This window comes from Lucilia sericata, unplaced genomic scaffold, assembly GCF_015586225.1.
Source record: "Lucilia sericata isolate MDLA Ls3-8-SP2 unplaced genomic scaffold, ASM1558622v1 Contig000757F_arrow, whole genome shotgun sequence".
In the NCBI taxonomy this organism is placed as follows: Eukaryota; Metazoa; Arthropoda; class Insecta; order Diptera; family Calliphoridae; genus Lucilia; species Lucilia sericata.
The window spans coordinates 189,215-212,278 of record NW_023994754.1 but is presented as its reverse complement, the minus strand read 5'-3'; the positions used below and the strand labels follow the sequence as shown (position 1 = coordinate 212,278).

The following is a 23,064-nucleotide window of genomic DNA, read 5'->3' as shown; positions in this document are numbered from 1 at the left end:
GTCTTTACAACATTTTTCCTTTACAGTTGCACAAATGGAGAGACGTGAACGTATCATCAACTTGACCAGCAATGACACTGGTTATCTATATCAATTGAACTATCCGCATGATATGGCTGAAAATGTTGACTATACACAACATTTGGTGGCACCATTCGGTCATAATATTTTGCTGGAGTTGCATGGTGTGGAATTTACTGAGAATGGTTGCCAGGATAATAATCTGCTTGAGGTAGGTCTAAGTGTGTAGAAATTAATGTTTGTCTTGCGGTATGTGTATGTATGTGTGTGAGTTTTGAAGTAAGTTTAAATATGTTTCTTGGCAAAGGGACCGCCAACCGAACACCTTTAGCATCGAAACATCAGCAATGAGATTAACAATAGAGAGCTATATGTTGTTGGCGTTGCATGTTGATTACATTTGTATGAGTATGTTGAAAATACTTAATAACATTGAAGTAATAAATTTGAATGTACTCTGCATTTGTATATTAGGGTGGTTTTGTTTTTGGTTTTTCTCTCTAATCTCTGGCAGAGCGTGTAGGAATAGTTTCACTAAACCTCCAAATTTTATAAAATAAACTTTTCCTTAAAGAACCACCCTAATGTAGTTTACATATGTATGAGAATGTGTATCATATACTGTTGAATTTAGTGTGATGTATTGGCCAGTTTGCTTGCGTGTTTAACGAACATTCGAAAATTAATGTTCGACAGTTTAGTTTTAGTTTACACATAAACTTTGCCAAACACACTCAAAGAAAACTTTAAGTAATAAAACTGTTACAACATCTGAAAACCAAACATCTCTAATAAACTATTTATTAACTATTTATTGCTTTGAAGTATAAGCAAAAGATAACTCTTAGTAATCAATTTTTCAAATACATTCTCAAATTATAGCCCCATACAATTTTTCTCTGTGTATATAGCCACACTAGTTCCCAAGTAGTATTACTAAAGAGGTGAGAATAAACAAGTTTTTATTTTTCTAAAAATTCATGTTGTACAAGAACGTTGAGTTGGTTTTGTTTCTTTTCTTTTACACAAGGTTCATTGTAATGAAAATTAATGCGATATGAAGAGTGGCGCCACAACCCCAACACGCAGCAGCAACATGAGCCATATTCAGTATGACATTAATATTCCCCCTGGCACTAGTAGGTCAACAAACACTATGTATGACTACTAGTTGGCTGGATGACTGACTAACTAAATGGCCAACTGCAAGTCTCTGGGGGGGATTGAAGTAAATAACAGAATGGCAAAAAAAAAACTACAACAACAAGAGGCTAATTTAACATGTTTAAGTATGAGACTTAAAAGAAAACGTTTTTCGTTTTCATGTGTAAACAAGAGTGCGATTGAATTAAATAAGTGGGGCTTGTTTAAATGGCGCCTTGCAAAAGGGGGGGGGTTTACAAAGGATTTCATTTTTAAATTAAGAATTAATTAGTATTAATATTCTTAATTATTTTTTTATAGAAAACATTTTTTATAGAGAAAATTCTCTTTTTATACTCTTTTCTACAAAAAAGTTACGAGAAAATTCTCTTTTATAGAAAGCTTTCCAGAAAATTCTCTTTTTATAGAAAATTTTTGGTAAAATTCTCTTTTCTATAGAAAATTTTCGATAAAATGTTCGATAAAATTATGTTTTCTATAGAAAATTTTAAAGAAAACTATAATATAATAAAATCGTTCGAAATGCCAAAAGAGACTCCTGCAAACTTTTCTATGAACAAGTATGACACGGGCAGGAGGCTGGAGGAGACAATGAAACTCCTCTCACTTCCCACCTGGAATGTCGGGTACAATAAATGAAGCGATATTGGAGGAAGTGGAGGCTAACACAGAAATAGTTATTACAACTAGCATGGTTAGGGAGGCCATCAAAAGCTTTGCACGCTATAAAGCTGCAGAACCGGATGGCATTTTCCCGGCACTTTTGCAGAGGGAGGCGGGACTGGTTTCCGTATATCTATCAAAGATTTTTACGGCATGCATGAAATTAATATATACACCCATTAAATGGCTGGATGCAAGGGTAATATTTATACCCAAACCAGGAAACCCTAGCTATGTGACACCTAAGTTCTATCGACCGATACGTCCTTCATACTTAAAACCTTGGAACGGATAGTCGAAAGTATGGTTAAAAGCAGTATATCAGACAGAGATCTCAAATATAAGCAGCATGCTTATGTAAAGGGATGATTGGTAAAAACGGCGTTGAATGAAGTTGTCCACACGATGTCCTAATACTTCTAAGGAGAAAGGATCCAAATTACTTGTGTAGAAGGGCTGAGGAGGCTCTGAACACGGCCTTGAGTTGGGCTCAACCTAGAGGCCTAAATGTTAATCCGGCAAAGACAGAAATATGTCTTTTCACAAGAAAGACAAACATTTCTGAGTATATTGAACCCTGTTTCCTGGGCAAGAATATATCGGTGACAGACAGAGTTAAGTACTTAGGTGTAATAATTGACCGGAAATTAAGATGGAGGCACCACATTGAGGAAAGGATTAACAAGGCACATCGATGCTGGGCGCTATGTAAAAGAACTATTGGCATGAAATGGGGCCTTAGTCCTACTGTGACACATTGGCTCTATAAGAGTGCCATTAGACCAATCCTAAGTTATGCTTCAGTAATCTGGTGGACTTTTTTGGAAAAAAAATGTAGTATCAAACTACTACAGGTAGTCCGGCGTACATGTTGCTTGGGTATAATTGGAGTCATGAGCACTACGTCAACCAAGGCTCTGGAAACAATGCTAGATATTCCACCCATTGAAACATATGTATATAAGATATGAGGCGGCACTTACAGCCGAACGGCTCATAACTTTAGGCGAACTGGCCAAAACCGGTTATAGGACAAGTCACTGGACACATTGGAAGACTATACACAATCATCGGACGTGCCCGATCGCATACCAGAGACAAAATATGTCGGAAACTTTGAAACGTTGATCCCAGATAGAATGTCTTGGCCATGCAGAACTTTAGAACAAATATCAGTAGAAATCCGTTGCTACACCGATGGCTGTAAATTGGGAGACAAAGTGGACCTGTATTTTTATATAGAAGGCCCAGAAACAGAAATATACCATCGTTTACCTAATCACAACACTAGCTTCCAGGCAGAAGTCTGAGCAATAACGGAATGCGTAAATTGGATTAGAATAAATATGGCGCCCACAAGTTTTAACACACATATTTTCCGACAGCCAGAAGGCAATTAGGGCGATATCAGGTGATAAACTTAAATCTAAAACTGTGTTGGATTTTAAAAAAGCTCTAACCGAATACTCTCCCAGATGTAAGGTTCACATCATATGGGTACCGGGCCACTCGGGAGTAGTCTGCAATTAAAATTATGGGTGAGAGAAACCCATAAGGCCTCTTGGAATTATGAAATCATGGGTAGAACCACAAAGATCCTATGGGGTGACCCTAACGAGAGCAGGACGAGAAGTCTTCTCAAAATAAACAAGTCTCAGGTTAGTATGATGGTACGTCTTCTGAGTGGACACACAGGATTACAGGCACACCTATACAACATTGGACGTGCGGATTCAGATGAACGTGGAGAGGAGAGTGAAACTCGGGAGCACTTTCTTTGCCATAGTCAAGCTTTCGCTGAAATTAGATCCAAATTTCTTGGAGGTGATATTATTCCGGATATAATATCCCTCACGAACACTGATTGGAATTACGTCCAGAAAACTGAGTTTCTTAACATCGGACGATAATACTATATAAAGTTATTGTTTTTACCAACAAACATTTTCCATGAAAAGGAGCGCACAACAGGCCCGATAGTGGCCTTGGTGTATTTCTTCGGATTTGATGTAGAAACATCCTCCTATTAACCTAACTTAACCTTCTTATTGGAAATTTCTCTAGACGAAATTTGAAAAAATTCCTCTTATTATAAATTTTTCTTTTTAAAGAAAATTTTTGCAAAAATTCTTTTTTTTACAAAAAAATCGCAAAATTTCTCTTTTTATAAAAAATTTTCTCGACAAAATTTTAAAATTTTTTTGATTATAAAATTGTTATTGCAAACAAACCAACTAACTTACTTTATATTCATTCAACTAATATCACTTTATAATTTGTTTTGTCTTATTTTCCCCTCTAGATCTATGATAATTATGCCGACAATAATGGCACCAAATGGCAACTATGCAAATTTCAAAATGCTAATTTTCATACTGGCAGTCCTCTCGATGACAATTACTTAACCACAAATATATACGGACAACATCCAGGAGAATATATTCCAGATTCAAACGATAATAATGATAATATGAAAACAACATTGCCCGTAACATCCCATGGAAATATGGAGACATCATCAGCAACAACAGTTGCTGAATTTCTTCTACGTCAACATCAGCACCAGCAACAGTATAGTATACCAGTATCACAGTCACCACCTCCCGTCTACATAACATCATATTTAAATACGTTGTATATACGTCAGCGTACCACTGCCAAATCCATTGCCAATCTTAATTGTTCCATAAGTTTACAGTGGGGTAAGTATTAAATACTATTTTGTATGCAGTAGAGGTATGTATGCTGTACTCATATTACTTAGACATCAAGTATTTAAACAACAAAGAAGATGACGTTGTCGTCAACAACAACGACAACAACAACAATGTTGGTATAATAACAAACAATAACAATGTTTAAAGAGTTGAAACTAAATGGCTAGAAGTTTAGTGAGTAAAAGTTATGTAGTTAGTAGTAAAATGTTTTTTTTTTATTAGGGTAGCGGTTATCTTTACTTGATCGCTCTGTTGAATAGGTCTTAGAAAGCCAAAAATTGCTGATAAACATGGTAAATTAATTAACTATGCAATTGCTTAAAAATTTGTTCACAGATTACATCTTTAAATTCATTCAGCTGAATTGAGTTTTTGTTAGCTGAATAAGATTAATTTCAATAAATTTAGGTAATTAACACTAATCTTGCATATAAAATGTTAGCTGAATTGATATTTTATTAGCTGAATATTAAAATCCTATAGAAATTCTTAAGTAAACAATTAAAACACTTCAAAAAACATTAAATTATTTTAGCTGAATAGAGTTTTGCCCTTGCTGAATAAAGATTTGTTTGTAAATTTCATTAATTTTTCTAAAAAATGGCCTTATATGTTTAAACATGCCAGCTGAATTGCTTTTTTATTAGCTGAATAGAAATATGCAATAGAATTTTTATGAATAATATAGAAAAATCATTAAACTTTTGTAGCTGAATAGAATTTTTCTAGCTGAATAAAGATTTATTTGTGTTTTATGTTAATTAGCTTACAAATATTACCTTTCATTACAAATTATGTTAGCTGAATTCATTTTTTTATCAGCTGAATGAGAATATCTTATATTATTTTCATGTTTTTAAACGTAAAATTTAAAAAAGCATAAAAATATTTTAGCTGAATTAAGTTTTTCTTAACTGAATAAACATTTGCTTGTACATTTTAGTTAACTAACATTAAACTATGACTTTAACTAACAAAAAATGTTAGCTGAATTAATTTTGTATAAGCTGAATAGCAATTTTTAATGAAATTCTTATGTTTCTAACAGATATTTTTGAAAATTGATACAAATTTGTTTAGCTGAATTAAGTTTTTCTTGGCTGAATAAAGATTTTTTAGTAAATTAAGTTAACAAGCATCAAAATATGACTTTAATTAAGAAAACGTGTTAGCTGAATTGATTTTATATAAGCTGAATAGCAATATTTGATAGAATTCAATGTTTTTAATTGAAATTTTGAAAAAATCTGTACACATTTGTTTAGCTGAATACAAATTTTTTTATAAAAATAGTATAAATTGTAATATTTTTTTAAATGTATTACCATACACAAATAACAGGAAAAGTTTATTTTCAATTGAGAAAGTTAAGGTTTTAATTGAGATTAATGCAACTGCTTTGAAGCCTTTCGAATCTTCGATGTTTTCTACAAGATCTTCAATCTTGAATTTCATATTAATATGAAGAAAACATAAGGTATTCAGGGTTTTCTAAAATGTCCATTCAAATGAAAATTTTCCAACATAAACTAAAGCTAAAATTCGAAATTTATAAAATGTTAAAAATATTTTGCAGCATGCAGAAAAAACTACAACAACAAATGAATTAATTATTTATACCATTCACTTGTTACTGTAAAATGTTCATTTCATTTTATTTATTCTAGTAGTTTTTTTTTTATATTTTATGCATTAGAAAAATATTGTTTTATATAACTGTTGGCAGTTCTTGTTGTTTTTGTTGGCAGTCTTTGTTAGTTTTTCTCTTTTACAGTAGAAAGAAGAACAGTACTGAAGCACTATAGCTGTGCATATTGTTTTTAAAGTCAGTTGACATTTAATTGATGTTGGCATATTAATATTGTTTACAATTTAAATGTTTGTTCTACTTACTCGTATCAGTTTACTGTTCTCTATAATTTACTTCTAAAAATGTTAAAAACAAATTGAATTTTAACAAAAAAATTAAGTAAAGCATTTAATGATTTGTTACTGGTTATATCTGAAACATAATAGATTATACACATGTTTACATAATTTTCAAAAAAAATCGTATTCAGCTAAAAACAAACTAATTAAGCAAAAGGATTTTAACAATATTTTTAATATTTTTATCAAAAACAACTGCTCTATATTAGTTATTGTTAATAAAAACTTAATTCATCTAAAAAATTTTATTAAAATTATCTCAATTTTGAAAAAAAATACTAAAATTGTTTATTCAGCTAAGAAAATTGTAATTCAGCTAAAGTTTTTTGAGGCATATTAGATTAATTTACGAATTTAAACTAAATTGTTTAAAAAAATTGCCATTCAGCTATGACAAACATAATTCAGCTAAAGTATTTTAATGTTTTACATTTTATAAAAGAAAACGAAAGATATCTATAAGATTTAGTAATCAAAAACTTAATTCAGCTAAGGGTTTTTATTAAAATTATCTCAATTTATAAAAACTATTACAAAAAAATGTTATTCATCTAAGAAAATTGTAATTCAGCTAAAGGTTTTTGAGACATATTAGAAGAATTTGTGAACATTGCATTGTTACTAAATTGTTAAAAAAAAATCCCATTCAGCTAAGGACAACTTAATTCAGCTATAGTTTTTTTTAAAGATTTTTATTTTTAAACAAAAACGAAAGATATCTATAAGATTTAATAAACAAAAAACTTAATTCAGCTAAAGATTTCAAAGAATTTCTATTAAAAATATCTCTTTTAAAAACTTTATAAAGAATTTTTATTCTAATAGGTTAGGTAAGGTTACGTGGGTTGCTTGCTACCCTGAGAATTGCCATTCCCTTATGTAGAGAGTGGTTTCCCTAACTAATTTCGTTGACTGCTTGGTTCTTGCGGAATCCGTGAAATCCAGCCGGTATTTCTAGTAAAACCGATCATGTTTACTAGTGACGCTTCTATGAGACAGTTCAGATCATGGAAAAGAGCTCTACCAAGATAGAGTAGTCTGTACTCTTGTAAGGCTGGGCAGTAACATATAAGGTGTTGTACCGATTCTACTTCTTCTTTGACCAAGCCTTTACGTTCCGACAGTGTCCAGTAATTATACCAGTTAGAAGAATAATAGAGTTTCTACTAAGAGACAACAGAGTCCTAGTCCTAACAGTTGTCAGAGTGGGCAGAGCAGCCTGGATATTCTAAAAGTGTTGATATTTGACCACCTAAGTTCCGTCTCACTCAAAGCTTGCTGATGACTGCATCTATCAATTTTGATAGGGTCACCAGGGGAGTGTGAATATAGGGTTAAGTCTAGTGGCATTCATCAGATATTTCAGATATTTCTCCGGATGCCCTCATATCCTGGAACCCATATCAACTCAACGTGATGTTGTGTCAGTTGTGAAAATGATTGAATACAATTGAGAAGACATTTCGACTTAATAACATTGGAGTTAAGAGCCTTGATTGATGCAAGACTATCTAAGTCTATATGAGTAGTCAAATTTTCGAGATTTAGTTCCCGGATTCTTCTCGCGGATGTATCGATGGCATATACATATCTCTGCCTGAAGGACTGTGCAGGTGTCAGGTAGTCGTTGAGACAGTAGAAGATTCAGTTTTTCTGAAAAGATTCTCGATCTGTACCCTGTCTTTGAGCCATCAGTATAGATTAAGATCACGTCATCCCTTAGGAATGTGTGCGACCCAATGATCCCTTATCGGTATTCTGGTCTTGAATTACCTACTAAAATCCCGTGTAGATAGTATGTAGTCCGCTTCCTGCGCCGTGATTGGCCTGCCTATCTTTTGTAGGATGGTTCCATGACCAATGCGAGCATGCTTTAGTCCGTTCGACTGTTTAAGTCGTAGAGCAGATTTAGCAGAAATGCATTTGATATACTATATATCAAGGGGAGTTATATTTAGCATCGTCTCTAGACTAGCCTGAGGTGTGGATTTCATACAGCCAGTAATTGCAAGACATGCTAATCTTAGTACCATGTTTAGAATAGACAGGGTAGTCTTGGTATCCTCCGCTCCCACCAAACAAGAGCTCCGTAGGTCAAAATATGTCTTATGACCGCGGTGTACATCCAGTATATGATATCTGGATATCTTTTTCCAATAGTTTTCTTACATACATATATAGCAGCCACATAGTGCCTTCGACTCTCAGCATTACGTTTCCATGTGAGCTTAGAGTCTTAAATTACGCCAAGATATTTGGCTTCGCTTGAGGATTTGGCTTCGCCTAAGGTATTCAGCTAATAAGAATTTAGGATTTTTAAGGAATATTTGAAAAATTTAAAATTACCAAAAAATCTTATTCAGCTATAAATAACTTATTTCTGCTGAATGGTTTCAATGATGTTTTTTTTTAATATTTGTGTTAGATAGATTCAGCTAATAAAAATGTAATTTTGTTAACAATTTTTGTCATTTAAGTCATTATTTAAAGAAAGTCAAACAAATCTTGATTCAGCTATTGTAACATATTTTCAGTTTAAAATAAAATTAGTTTATTACAACAAACTTTAATACTTTTTTTACAGTTAACATTATATTAAACTTGTGGATTTTGTAGCATATTTATCATAATAATAATAATATAACCAACACAAGAAACATATGCATAACATTTCCGTAAAATCCTTCCTCTAACTTCCGTTCTTATAAACTCACAAACAAACTCTGAAACAACAAACACTCTGGCAAACAATACGACAAGTATACAATTACAATAAGAGGATTCTTATTTGCATATAAAATGCTCTTAAATAAACTCGTATACGAATATTTCAGGATTTTTTTAATTGTTTTGGGAAATAAAAAAGAAAGAATAATAAATTATTTATGTATGTAAATGTAAAAACAATGATGGATTAAAAACTCTTTTAAAAATATATGTATTTTATAACATGTTGAACAAAATAATATGAATGTAAATATGTATACATGTACTGATAAAGTTCTGTCAGCTGACCATTAAACATTATACCGAAAATAGTAATATAAATACTTTCAAAGTTTATTCATAACCAGTGAGAGCAACTTTTCAGGAATTGATACCTTTACTAACATATTTATGTCCACATTTTATTAGCTGAATAGCAATATCTAATCGAAAATATTAGGTTTATAACAAAAATTCTCCAAAAATGTTTAAAATCTTTTAGCTGAAATGAGTTTTTATTAGCTGAATACAATTTAATTTAGGGGACTTAAGGATTTACCATAAAAATGTAAATAATAATGACATAGGTCAGCTGAATTGCTATTTTAATAGCTGAGTAAGTGTTTTATAGCCAATATTTTAATAAATTGATATGATTTCAATAGAAAACATACAAATTCTTAAGCTGAATTAAGTTTTTCACATAAATATTAAAGAAAATCTTTAGCTGAATAAGATTGTTCTTAGCTGAATAAAAATATATTTAGACAATTAAATAAATTTATTTAAATAATAAAAATCCGCTTGCAATTCTAATGTTCACAATTAAATTATTCCTAAAATCATTAAAATATTTTTGCTGAATAGAGTTTTTTTTTAGCTGAATAAAGAATGATTTATGAATTTTCAAAAAAAAAACTAAACATTATGAATTTAAATACAAAATATGTTAGCTGAATATTCATTTTATTAGCTGAATAGCAATATCCAATAGAATTTTTACGTTTCCGATAAAAAATATTAAAAAAATAATTTTAATCTTTTAGCTGAATTGAGTTTTTCTAAGCTGAATAAGGATTTTTTGTAAAAACTGCCATAATTTCTAAGCTGAATAGAAACAATTTTGTAAATTTATTGAAATAATAAAAATCCGCTTCCAATTCTGATGTTTACAATTAAATTATTCTTAGAATCATTAAAATATCTTAGCTGAATAGGTTTTTTTTAGCTGAATAAAGAATGATTTGTGTATTTTCTAAAAAACACCTCAACATTATGTATTTAAGGACAAAATATGTTAGCTGAATATTATTTTTATCAGCTGAATATCAATATCCAATAGAATTCTTACGTTTTCAATAAGAAATATCAAAAAAATAATATTAATCTCTTAGCTGAATTAAATTTTTCTTAGTTGAATAAGGACATTTCAGTAAAATTTGTAAAAACTGTCAAAATTTGTTCAAAACTTTCGTAAACAACTTTAGCTGAATTAAGTTTCTGAAAAAAATTCATTAAAGTCTTACAGCAGAATTAAGTTTTTCTAAATTGGGATAATTTCAATAGAAAATCTTTAGCTGAATTACATTTTTATTAAGAATTTCTTTAAAAAAATTTCAAACACATTTAGCTGAATGAATTTTTTTGTTAAAAAACATTAAAATCCTTTAGTTGAATTAAGTTTTTCTCAGCTGGATTAGTATATTTTCATCAATTTAAAGAAAATTTCTTCAAAAACCTTTAGCTGAATTAAGCTTTTACTTAGCTGAATACATTTTCTTTGCAAATTTTGCCATAAATTGTTATAACTTTAATATAATAACTTGAAAATCTTTAGCTGAATTAAGTTTTCTGTATGAATCTAGCTAATTAACATACAAATACAGTATTAAATAGCAAAAAATTATAACTGAATTGATTTTTTATTAGCTGAATAGCAATATTCAATATAATTCTTATTATTCTAAGAGAAATATTAAAAAATAATTACAATTTGCTAGCTGGATGAAATGTTTCTTAGCTGAATAAGCGATTTTTAGTCTATTTTTTTAAATTATCACAATTTATTCAAAGAAATCCATAAAAACCTTTGCTGAATTAAGATTTCATCAGCTGAATAACTAAAAATCAATATATTTTTATGTTTTTTTAAGAGAATTATTAAAAAAAACTTAAAACTTTGTTGCTTCCTCTAAGCTAAATTACCAACATCTAATCAATTTTGTAAAACTTGAATTAGGGGTTCCTTAGCTAGTAGCTGAATAAGGTTTTTCTTAGCTGAATTAGCAATTTTTTTACTACATTTTCTTTATTTTATATAAATTAACAAAATTTCTACGAAAATCTTTTGCTGAATTAAGTTTTCTGTGTAAATTTAGCTAATTAACATACAATGAATACCAAAAATTTATAGCTGAATTGATTTTTTATTAGCTGAATAGCAATATTAAATATAAATCTTATGATTCTAAAAGAAATATTAAAAAATCATTATAATTTACTAGCTGAATTAAGTTTTTCTTAGCTGAATAAGAGATTTTTAGTCTATTTTGTAAAAATTATCACAATTTCTTAAAACAAATCCATAAAAACCTTTGCTGAATTAAAATTTCATCAGCTGAATAACTAAAAATCAATATATTTTTATGTTTTTAAGAAAATTATTAAAAAAAACCTTAAAACTTTGTTGCTGACTATGATTTCTCTAAGCTAAATTACCAATATCTAATCAATGTTGTAAAATATGAATTAGGGGTAACTTAGCTAGTAGCTGAATAAGGTTTCTCTTAGCTGAATTAGCAATTTTTTACTACATTTTCTTTATTTTATATAAATTAACAAAATTTCTACAAAATTTTTTTGCTGAATTAAGTTTTCTGTGTAAATTTTTCTAATTAACATACAAATATTGTATTGAATACCAAAAATGTATAGCTGAATTGATTTTTTATTAGCTGAATAGCAATATTAAATATAATTCTTATGATTCTAAAAGAAATATTAAAAAATAATTACAATTTGCTAGCTGAATGAAATGTTTCTTAGCTGAATAAGCGATTTTTAGTCTATTTTGTAAAAATTATCACAATTTCTTGAAACAAATTCATAAAAAACCTTTGCTGAATTAAGATTTCGTCAGCTGAATAACTGAAAATCAATATATTTTTTTTGTTTTTCAGAGAAATGTTAAAAAAAACCTTAAAACTTTGTTGCTGACTATTATTTCTCTAAGCTGAATAAGCAATATTTAATAAATTTTGTAAAACATGAATTAGGTCTGGTAGCTGAATAAGGTTTTTCTTAGCTGAATTAGCAATTTTTTACTAAATATTGTATATTTTATGTAACTTAAAAAATTTTCTTCAAAAATTCCTAAAAAATCTTTTGTTGAATTAAGTTTTCTGTGTAAATTTGGCTAATTAACATAGAAATATTGTATTGAATACCAAAAATGTATAGCTGAATTGATTTTTTATTAGCTGAATAGCAATATTAAATATAATTTTTATGATTCTAAAAGAAATATTAAAAATTAATTACAATTTGCTAGCTGAATGAAGTTTTTCTGAGCTATTTTGTAAAAATTATCACAATTTCTTAAAACAAAACCATAAAAACCTTTGCTGAATTAAGATTTCATCAGCTGAATAAGTGAAAAGCAATATATTTTTATATTTTTCAGAGAAATATTTAAAAATCCTTGAAACGTTCGTTGCATACTATGATTTCTCTAAGCTGAATAAGCGATATTTAATCTATTTTGTAAAAGTTATCACAATTTTTAAAAAAATCCATAACCTGTATTTGAGCTTCCTTAACTTGTAGCTTAATAAGGTTTTTCTTAGCTGAAGTAGCAATTTTTCAATAAATTTTCTATATTTTGTCTAAATTAACAAAATTTCCTCAAAAATCTTTAGCTGAATTAAGTTTTTCATAGCTGAATAATAGTTTTATTCAAACAAATTTTTGGGCTTCTTTAGCTGGTAGCAGAATAAGGATTTTCTTAGCTGAATTGGCAATATTTTACTTAATTTTCTATATTTTATCTAAATTAAGAAATTTTTTAAAAAAATTCCTCAAAAACCTTTAGCTGAATTAAGTTTTTCACAGCTGAATAGACAATATTTATGAATTATTTAATAAATTTTTATAATGACAATAGAAAACCTTTAGATTTATTAACTTTTTAACAGCTTTTATAAGCTTTTTATAAGAAAATTTTGTTTTTACAACTATAGGCAAAATTTAATGAACCAAAATTCATTAAAAACATTTCTATAGTTTCATTCTACATTTTCTACTACTTTTTTTTGAAAATTTATTGACCAAAACTCATTCACTCCTCTTTAATTTGAATGCTTTTCAGATAATAATTACAAAATGAAATTAGCATCTGGGGATAAAAGTGTCGAATCATGTCAACCGAATCCTTGTCAGTATAATGGTAAATGTGTGGTTAACAATCGTACCAGCTACTGTCAGTGCCAGGGACATTTTACTGGAAGGTAAGTTGAGACAAGAAAAACAAACAGACAGACAGACATAGCACTTAATTTAACAAAAAATACAAACTAAACGAAGCCAATTAAGTAATTTATTATTAAAATAACAAATATTTTTTCACCAAAATAAAAACATTTTAGATTTTGTGGTTTAAATTTGTGTGAATTGGAACCCTGCGTCTTTGGTAAATGTGAATTAACTACGAATAATTTTAAGGTAAGTTTAACATGTTGCTCTAACGACCACACAACTGTGCTTTAGTTCACAGAGTGAGAAGAGTGTTTATTTAAAACAAAAATACAACTTTGAATTATAGTGCCAGTGTCAACCTGGTTATATGGGTACGACATGTGAACAAAAACAAAGACCTTGTGCTGATAATCCTTGTGAGGGACGTGGTATTTGTATAGAGAAAAATGGTGGTTTCTTTTGTCGGTAAGTATTCGTATGTGTGTGGATGTGTATGTTGGATGGTTGTGTCTTTTTTTTTTTTTGTTAAACAAAGCTGAGGTGATGAGATGAGATGCTGCTCACTTTGTATTTATTTTAAATAATTTTAGTTTTTTTTTATTTATTTATGTAAATGTATAAACAAACTTAATCTTCCTCTTCATTAATATTCTTTGTTATTTTAAAACGTGCAGTTGCTATGCTTGGTGGGAGGGCCACCGCTGTGAAAAACGTATGCTTCACATACCTTACAAACCTTTATCGGAGCGTATGCTGCAGGAACCCTTTTGGTTGGGTCTAATTACTGTATTTGTGGTTTTAGCTGTTATAGGTTTGGTTTGGTGTGCGAAGCGACATTTTCCAGAGAAAATCGAAAAACTATTGGCTGAAGAAGCTGATCGTAATAGGCGTAAGTTAAAAAACGAAACAAATAAAACATAAACTTATAACATTTATAGTTTCTTTTTGTTTTCGTTGAGAACATTTCGAAGCACTAAGCTTATTAAGCTTAATAAAAATCCTCAAATGTTTTGCTAAACTGTGCTTTCGTGTTATACACTTCATATTTGAATTGAAATTGTTTATTTAAAAAGTTTGAATTAAAAACAATTCAAAACTACTTCCACTTGGTGCTTGATCATAAAGTGGAAATAGTTTTCGGTTTTTACATCAAACTTTTGTTTAGGAATATTAGGGAATTAAAAAAAATCAACAAGGTGTTTCCTTTTTTATAGGAAATTTTTAAAAAATTTCCTTTTTATTGGGAAAATTAAATTCTTATATAGAAAATTTTCAAGAATTTAAATAGAAATTATTGGCTAAAATTCCATTTTTAGAAAATTTTCGGGAAAACTTATCTTTTTGTAAAGAAAACTTTGTCTATTTTTATAGAAAATATTCTGGAAAATTTCTCTATTTTTATAGACAATTTTCGGGGAAAATTTCACTATTTTTATAGAAAATTTTCGGGGAAAATTTCTCTATTTGTATAGAATATTTTCGCGGAAAATGTCTCTATTTTTATAGAAAATTTTCGGGGAAAATTTTTCTATTTTTATAGAAAATATTCAGGGAAAATTTTTCTATTTTTATAGAAAATATTCGGGGAAAATTTCTCTATTTTTAAAGAACATTTTCAGGGAAAATTTCTCTATTTTTATAGAAAATTTTCGGGGAAAATTTCTCTATTTTTTAGAAAATTTTCGGGGAAAATTTGACTATTTTTATAGAAAATTTTCGGGGAAAATTTCTCTATTTTTATAGAAAATTTTCGGGGAAAATTTCTCTATTTTTTAGAAAATTTTCGGGGAAAATTTGACTATTTTTATAGAAAATTTTCGGGAAAATTTCCCTATTTTTATAGAAAATTTTCGGGAAAATTTCCCTATTTTTATAGAAAATTTTCGGGAAAATTTCCCTATTTTTATAGAAAATTTTCGGGAAAGTTTCCCTATTTTTATAGAAAATTTTCGGGAAAGTTTCCCTATTTTTATAGAAAATCTTCGGAAAAATTTCCCTATTTTTATAGAAAATTTTCGGGAAAATTTCCCTATTTTTATAGAAAATTTTCGGGAAAATTTCCCTATTTTTATAGAAAATTTTCGGGAAAATTTCCCTATTTTTATAGAAAATTTTCGGGAAAATTTCCCTATTTTTATAGAAAATTTTCGGGAAAATTTCCCTATTTTTATAGAAAATTTTCGGGAAAATTTCCCTATTTTTATAGAAAATTTTCGGGAAAATTTCCCTATTTTTATAGAAAATTTTCGGGAAAATTTCCCTATTTTTATAGAAAATTTTCGGGAAAATTTCCCTATTTTTATAGAAAATTTTCGGGAAAATTTCTCTATTTTTATAGAAAATTTTCGGGAAAATTTCTCTATTTTTATAGAAAATTTTCGGGAAAATTTCTCTATTTTTATAGAAAATTTTCGGGAAAATTTCCCTATTTTTAAAGAAAATTTTCGGGAAAATTTCCCTATTTTTAAAGAAAATTTTCGGGAAAATTTCCCTATTTTTAAAGAAAATTTTCGGGAAAATTTCCCAATTTTTTATAGAAAAATTTCGGGAAAATTTCTCTATTTTTTATAGAAAATTTTCAGGAAAATTTTTCCAATTTTATAGAAAATTTTCGGGAAAATTTCCCTATTTTTATAGAAAATTTTCGGGAAAATTTCCCTATTTTTAAAGAAAATTTTCGGGAAAATTTCCCAATTTTTTATAGAAAAATTTCGGGAAAATTTCTCTATTTTTTATAGAAAAATTTCAGGAAAATGTCTCTATTTTCATAGAAAATTTTCAGGAAAATTTTTCCAATTTTATAGAAAATTTTCAGGAAAATATATCTATTTTTATAGAAAATTTTCGGGGAAAATTTCTCTATTTTTATAGACAATTTTCGGGGAAAATTTCACTATTTTTATAGAAAATTTTCGGGGAAAATTTCTCTATTTTTTAGAAAATTTTCGGGGAAAATTTGACTATTTTTATTTATTTTTTCTCTATTTTTATAGAAAATTTTCGGGAAAATTTCTCTATTTTTATAGAAAATTTTCGGGAAAATTTCTCTATTTTTATAGAAAATTTTCGGGAAAATTTCTCTATTTTTATAGAAAATTTTCGGGAAAATTTCTCTATTTTTATAGAAAATTTTCGGGAAAATTTCTCTATTTTTATAGAAAATTTTCGGGAAAATTTCTCTATTTTTATAGAAAATTTTCGGGAAAATTTCTCTATTTTTATAGAAAATTTTCGGGAAAATTTCTCTATTTTTATAGAAAATTTTCGGGAAAATTTCTCTATTTTATAGAAAATTTTCGGGAAAATTTCTCTATTTTTATAGAAAATTTTCGGGAAAATTTCTCTATTTTTATAGAAATTTCGGGAAAATTTCTCTATTTTTATAGAAAATTTTCGGGAAATTTCTCTATTTTTATAGAAAATTTTCGGGAAAATTTCTCTATTTTTATAGAAAATTTTCGGGAAAATTTCTCTATTCTCAAAGAAAATTTTCGGGAAAATTTCTCTATTTTTATAGAAAATTTTCGGGAAAATTTCTCTATTTTTATAGAAAATTTTCGGGAAAATTTCTCTATTCTCAAAGAAAATTTCCGGGAAAATTTCTCTATTCTCAAAGAAAATTTCCGGGAAAATTTCTCTATTCTTAAAGAAAATTTCCGGGAAAATTTCTCTATTCTTAAAGAAATTTCCGGGAAAATTTCTCTATTCTTAAAGAAAAATTTCGGGAAAATTTCTCTATTCTTGAAGAAAATTTTCGGGAAAATTTCTCTATTCTTAAAGAAAATTTTCGGGAAAATTTCTCTATTCTTAAAGAAAATTTTCGGGAAAATTTCTCTATTCTTAAAGAAAATTTGCGGAAAAATTTCTATATTTTTATAGAAAATTTTCGGGAAAATGTCTCTATTCTTAAAGAAAAATTTCGGGAAATTTCCCAATTTTTATAGAAAATTTTAGGGAAATTTCCCAATTTTTATAGAAAATTTTCGGGAAATTTCCCAATTTTTATAGAAAATTTTCGGGAAAATTTCTCTTCCTTTTATAGAAAATTTTCAGGAAAATTTCTTTTCTTTTATAGAAAATTTTCAGGAAAATTTCTTTTCTTTTATAGAAAATTTTCAGGAAAATTTCTTTTCTTTTTTTAGATAATTTTCAGGAAAATTTTTCTATTTTTATATATTTTTCCAAGAAATTTCTCTTCTTTTTATAGAAAATTTTCAGGAAAAATTCTATATTTTTATAGAAAATTTTCAGGAAAATGTTTTTACTTTTATAGGAAATTTTCAGCAAAATTTCTTTATTTTCATAGAAAATTTTTTCAAGAAATTTTCTCTATTTTTATAGAAAATTTTCTCTATTTTTATAGAAAATTTGCTCTATTTTTATAGAAAATTTTTGGGAAAATTCCTCTGTTTTTATAGAAAATTTTTGGGAAAATTTCTCTATTTTTATAGAAAATTTTTGGAAAAATCTCTCTATTTTTATAGAAAACTTTCGGGGAAAATTTTTCTATTTTTATAGAAAATTTTCGGGGAAAATTTCTCTATTTTTTAAAGAAAATGTTCGGAAAATTTTTCTTTTTTAAGAAAATATTCGGAAAATTTTTTCTTTTAGAAGGAAATATTCGGAATTTTTTTTTTAAAGGAAATATTCGGAAAAATTCGCTTCCTAAAGAAAATCTTCCGGAAATTCTCTTTCTAAAGAAAATTTTGGAAAAATTATAATTTTATGGAAAGTTTTTGGAAAATTTTTATATTTTTATAGAAAATTTTCTGGAAAATTCTCTTTCTAAAGGGAATATTCGTGTTTATTCTCTTTTTGTAGAAAATTTACTTTTTAGTAAAAAGTTTTTGGAAAATTCCCTTTATAGTTCATAGTTATTTTTATTTAAAACCAAAAACTAAAGCACAATTTAGCAGAACATTTGATTTGACTGCGACTGGTTCTTTAACTCAAAAATTCTATAACTTAAGAAGGCTTCAAAGAGTTTTTGTATCTTCAGAGACTATCTTCTGATTAATAAATTTGTTTTTGTCAAACTTTCATTACTATTGCAAATTTAAGTTTTCCTTTAAAGCTACATACATATTTTTTACTAAATTTAATGAAAAAAATTTTGGAAAATTTTTTTATTGTATGCAATTTTTTCTTACTCTTTTTCTCCTTTTTTTTCTTTTTGTATTTTTGTCTATTTTTTCTAAAAAAAAAATAAACCAAAAATAAATTTGAACAAAACCAAAAATAAAAAATTAATCAAAAAATAATAAAAAACAAAAAAAAACAACAAATCAACAAACAATTGTTTTTTATATGAAATTTTCAAATCTTTTTCAAATTAACAGCACCTGGTTCTATACATGGACATCATCATCACACATCATTGCGTGAACAATTGCAATTTACAACTGCCATACCACAAACGACCGTTAATAATGCACCGGGTGCACCTCGTTCCATATTCAACAGATTGGGTATAAGAAAACCATCATTATTGAGCCTCAGCAGCCCCAATCCAGTACCTGGAGGGGGAGGGGCAGCAGCGCGTACATTTTCTCTTGACGATCTGTTACGACCGCCTCCCCGACGTAAGATTAGGCTAAATTCAAAATTGAAAAATTAATGAATTAAAACAAATTAATTAATAACAATTCTGAAAAGAAAAAACAAAACTAAACAAAAAGAAAACAACTCAACTAAAACTCCAACTCAAACACTTTTAAAGAAAAAGAAGACCTTATAAGAAACGATTTTATTAAATTGTTTCTTTAAAAACAAAAAAAAAAACACAAAATGAAATATTGTTTCGATTCTGAACAATAGTGTTTTCTTTTTCTAACACTGTTTTTTCAAAAACGTACAAATTACTACTTACATTTTTTTGGTTAATTTTGTTTTTCATTTTTACAAAATCTACGTTTTATTTTTTTCACTGTCTTTCTCTCTCTCTCTCTGTTTTAACTGTCTCTTTTTTCTATGTATAAAATTTTTTTGTAATTGGTCTATGAATCTGAACGTTTTTCTTTTTGAAATATAACACACACCATTTTTAATTGCCTTACTTCCCTTCAAAATTTTGTTAATTCAAAATAATCTTGATGTTGTGTTAACACCAATTTTTGTATAAAATATTAAAAAAAAAAACTATTATAAAATATATATATATAACTATAATCCAATTTTAAAATAATAATTATATATTTCAAAAGAATATTTTATCAATATTGTATTTAAGTTGCTCTCTCTCTGTCCTCTTTCTATATCAGTCTATCAAATACCCAATAAATTCCCGGTTTGAGTGCCCCTTTAAACTGAAAACGAATTATTATGATGTCTAATAATTGACATTTATAAATATTTCTTAAATTATTCAATATGTCACTTGAAAAATGAGCTTTTGTAACCAGAAATAGTACAAGTATCAATTTGATAAAGAACAAAATATTCCAGCAAAAATAGTAAAAGTTGCCAATATGAAAAAGAGATCCCAGCAATTTCGGCCGACAGTCGCAAACTGGTTTTTTGACCTTTAATCTAGGTTTACCTCTAGACACCCGAATAGTTATTTTAACATGGACATGTCCTAGAAGGAAGTCAATTGACTCTTTGGAGACAGGAAGCACACATAGACTAGGTTATAGACTAGACTAGACTATAGACTACACTATAGACTAGACTATAGACTAGACTATAGACTAGACTACAGACTAGACTACAGACTAGACTACAGACTAGACTATAGACTAGACTATAGACTAGACTATAGACTAGACTAGACTATAGACTACACTATAGACTACACTATAGACTACACTATAGACTACACTATAGACTAGACTATAGACTAGACTATAGACTAGACTATAGACTAGACTATAGACTAGACTATAGACTAGACTATAGACTAGACTATAGACTAGACTATAGACTAGACTATAGACTAGACTATAGACTAGACTAGACTATAGACTAGACTATAGACTAGACTATAGACTAGACTATAGACTAGACTATAGACTAGACTATAGACTAGACTATAGACTAGACTATAGACTAGACTATAGACTAGACTATAGACTAGACTATAGACTAGTCTATAGACTAGACTATAGACTAGACTATAGACTAGTCTATAGACTAGACTATAGACTAGACTATAGACTAGACTATAGACTAGACTATAGACTAAGACTATAGACTAGACTATAGACTAGACTATAGACTAGACTATAGACTAGACTATAGACTAGACTATAGAATAGACTATAGACTAGACGATAGACTAGACTATAGACTAGACTATAGACTAGACTATAGACTAGACTATAGACTAGACTATAGACTAGACTATAGACTAGACTATAGACTAGACTATAGACTAGACTATAGACTAGACTATAGACTAGACTATAGACTAGACTATAGACTAGACTATAGACTAGACTAGACTATAGACTAGACTATAGACTAGACTATAGACTAGACTATAGACTAGACTATAGACTAGACTATAGACTAGACTATAGACTAGACTATAGACTAGACTATAGACTAGACTATAGACTAGACTATAGACTAGACTATAGACTAGACTATAGACTAGACTATAGACTAGACTATGACTAGACTATGACTAGACTATAGACTAGACTATAGACTAGACTATAGACTAGACTATAGACTAGACTATAGACTAGACTATAGACTAGACTAGACTATAGACTAGACTATAGACTAGACTATAGACTAGACTATAGACTAGACTATAGACTAGACTATAGACTAGACTATAGACTAGACTATAGACTAGACTATAGACTAGACTATAGACTAGACTATAGACTAGACTATAGACTAGACTATAGACTAGACTATAGACTAGACTATAGACTAGACTAGAGACTAGACTATAGACTAGACTATAGACTAGACTATAGACTAGACTAGTAGACTAGACTATAGACTAGTATATACTTAGACTATAGACTAGAATATAGATAGACTATAGACTAGACTATAGACTAGACTATAGACTAGACTATAGACTAGACTATAGACTAGACTATAGACTAGACTATAGACTAGACTAGAGACTAGACTAATAGACTAGACTATAGACTAGACTATAGACTAGACTATAGACTAGACTATAGACTAGACTATAGACTAGACTATAGACTAGGACTATAGACTAGACTATAGACTAGACTATAGACTAGACTATAGGACTAGACTATAGACTAGACTATAGACTAGACTATAGACTAGATATAGACTAGACTATAGATAGAAATAGACTAGACTATAGACTCGACTATAGACTAGACCATAGACTAGGACTATAGACTAGACTATAGACTAGGACAAGAATAGACTATAGACTAGACTAGACTAGACTCGACTATAGATAGACTATAGACTAGACTAGATAGACTCGACGACTAGACTAGACTAGACTAGACTAGACTAGACTAGACTAGACTGACTAGACTAGACTAGACTAGACTATAGACTAGACTCTAGACTAGATAGACTAGGACTAACTAGATAGACTAGGACTAGAATATAGACTAGACTAGACTAGACTAGACTAGATAGAAGATAGATAGACTAGGACTAGACTACGACAGACTATGACTAGACTAGACAGACTAGACTAGACTAGACTATAGACTAGAATAGTACTAGACTAGACTAGACTAGACTCTAGACTAGACTATAAGATAACAGGACTCGACTAGACTAGACTATAGACTAGACTAGACTAGACTAGACTAGACTAGACTACTAGACTAGACTAGACTAGACTAGACTAGACTAGACTAGACTAGACTAGACTAGACTAGACTAGACTAGACTAGACTAGACTAGACTAGACTAGACTAGACTAGACTAGACTAGACTAGACTAGACTAGACTAGACTAGACTAGACTAGACTAGACTAGACTAGACTAGACTAGACTAGACTAGACTAGACTAGACTAGACTAGACTAGACTAGACTAGACTAGACTAGACTAGACTAGACTAGACTAAACTAGACTAGACCAGACCAGACTAGACTATTAGTCTATAGTCTAGTCTAATCCGTCAATAAAATCTCATTTTGACTGTGAGTTCAAAGAGTTGTTCAAACCAATAAAACGAGTGCAATTCTCTCCCCAGAGTATCTCTCAAATAGTCCCAAGAATTTCTTTCTAAAAAATACTGCTCTTTTTTTCGTAAGAGAAGTACACGAAGGGGTTTAACTATGATGCTGATATAACTTGTAATCGGTAAAGCTATGATCAGAACAATAACCTTGTATTTTTAAAGAACAAAGTCGAGATCACATTATTCTTATGTAGCACCATGAGTCTGTATTAAAAATACTTTATCTTTTTGGGACCTTCTCGAT

At 28.7% G+C, this 23,064-nt stretch overlaps 1 protein-coding gene across 1 annotated transcript in view; it reads left to right on the top strand.

Moving 5' to 3' along the window:
- LOC119607876 overlaps positions 1 to 23,064 on the top strand; it is a 53,842-nt gene that overhangs the window by 11,132 nt on the left and 19,646 nt on the right. Inside the window, exons 5-11 of the mRNA XM_037962000.1 lie at positions 27 to 232; positions 4,151 to 4,550; positions 13,567 to 13,705; positions 13,844 to 13,919; positions 14,020 to 14,138; positions 14,348 to 14,562; positions 19,013 to 19,255. Coding sequence (XP_037817928.1) covers positions 27 to 232; positions 4,151 to 4,550; positions 13,567 to 13,705; positions 13,844 to 13,919; positions 14,020 to 14,138; positions 14,348 to 14,562; positions 19,013 to 19,255 — 1,398 coding nt within the window. The remainder of the gene's footprint in view (positions 1 to 26; positions 233 to 4,150; positions 4,551 to 13,566; positions 13,706 to 13,843; positions 13,920 to 14,019; positions 14,139 to 14,347; positions 14,563 to 19,012; positions 19,256 to 23,064) is intronic.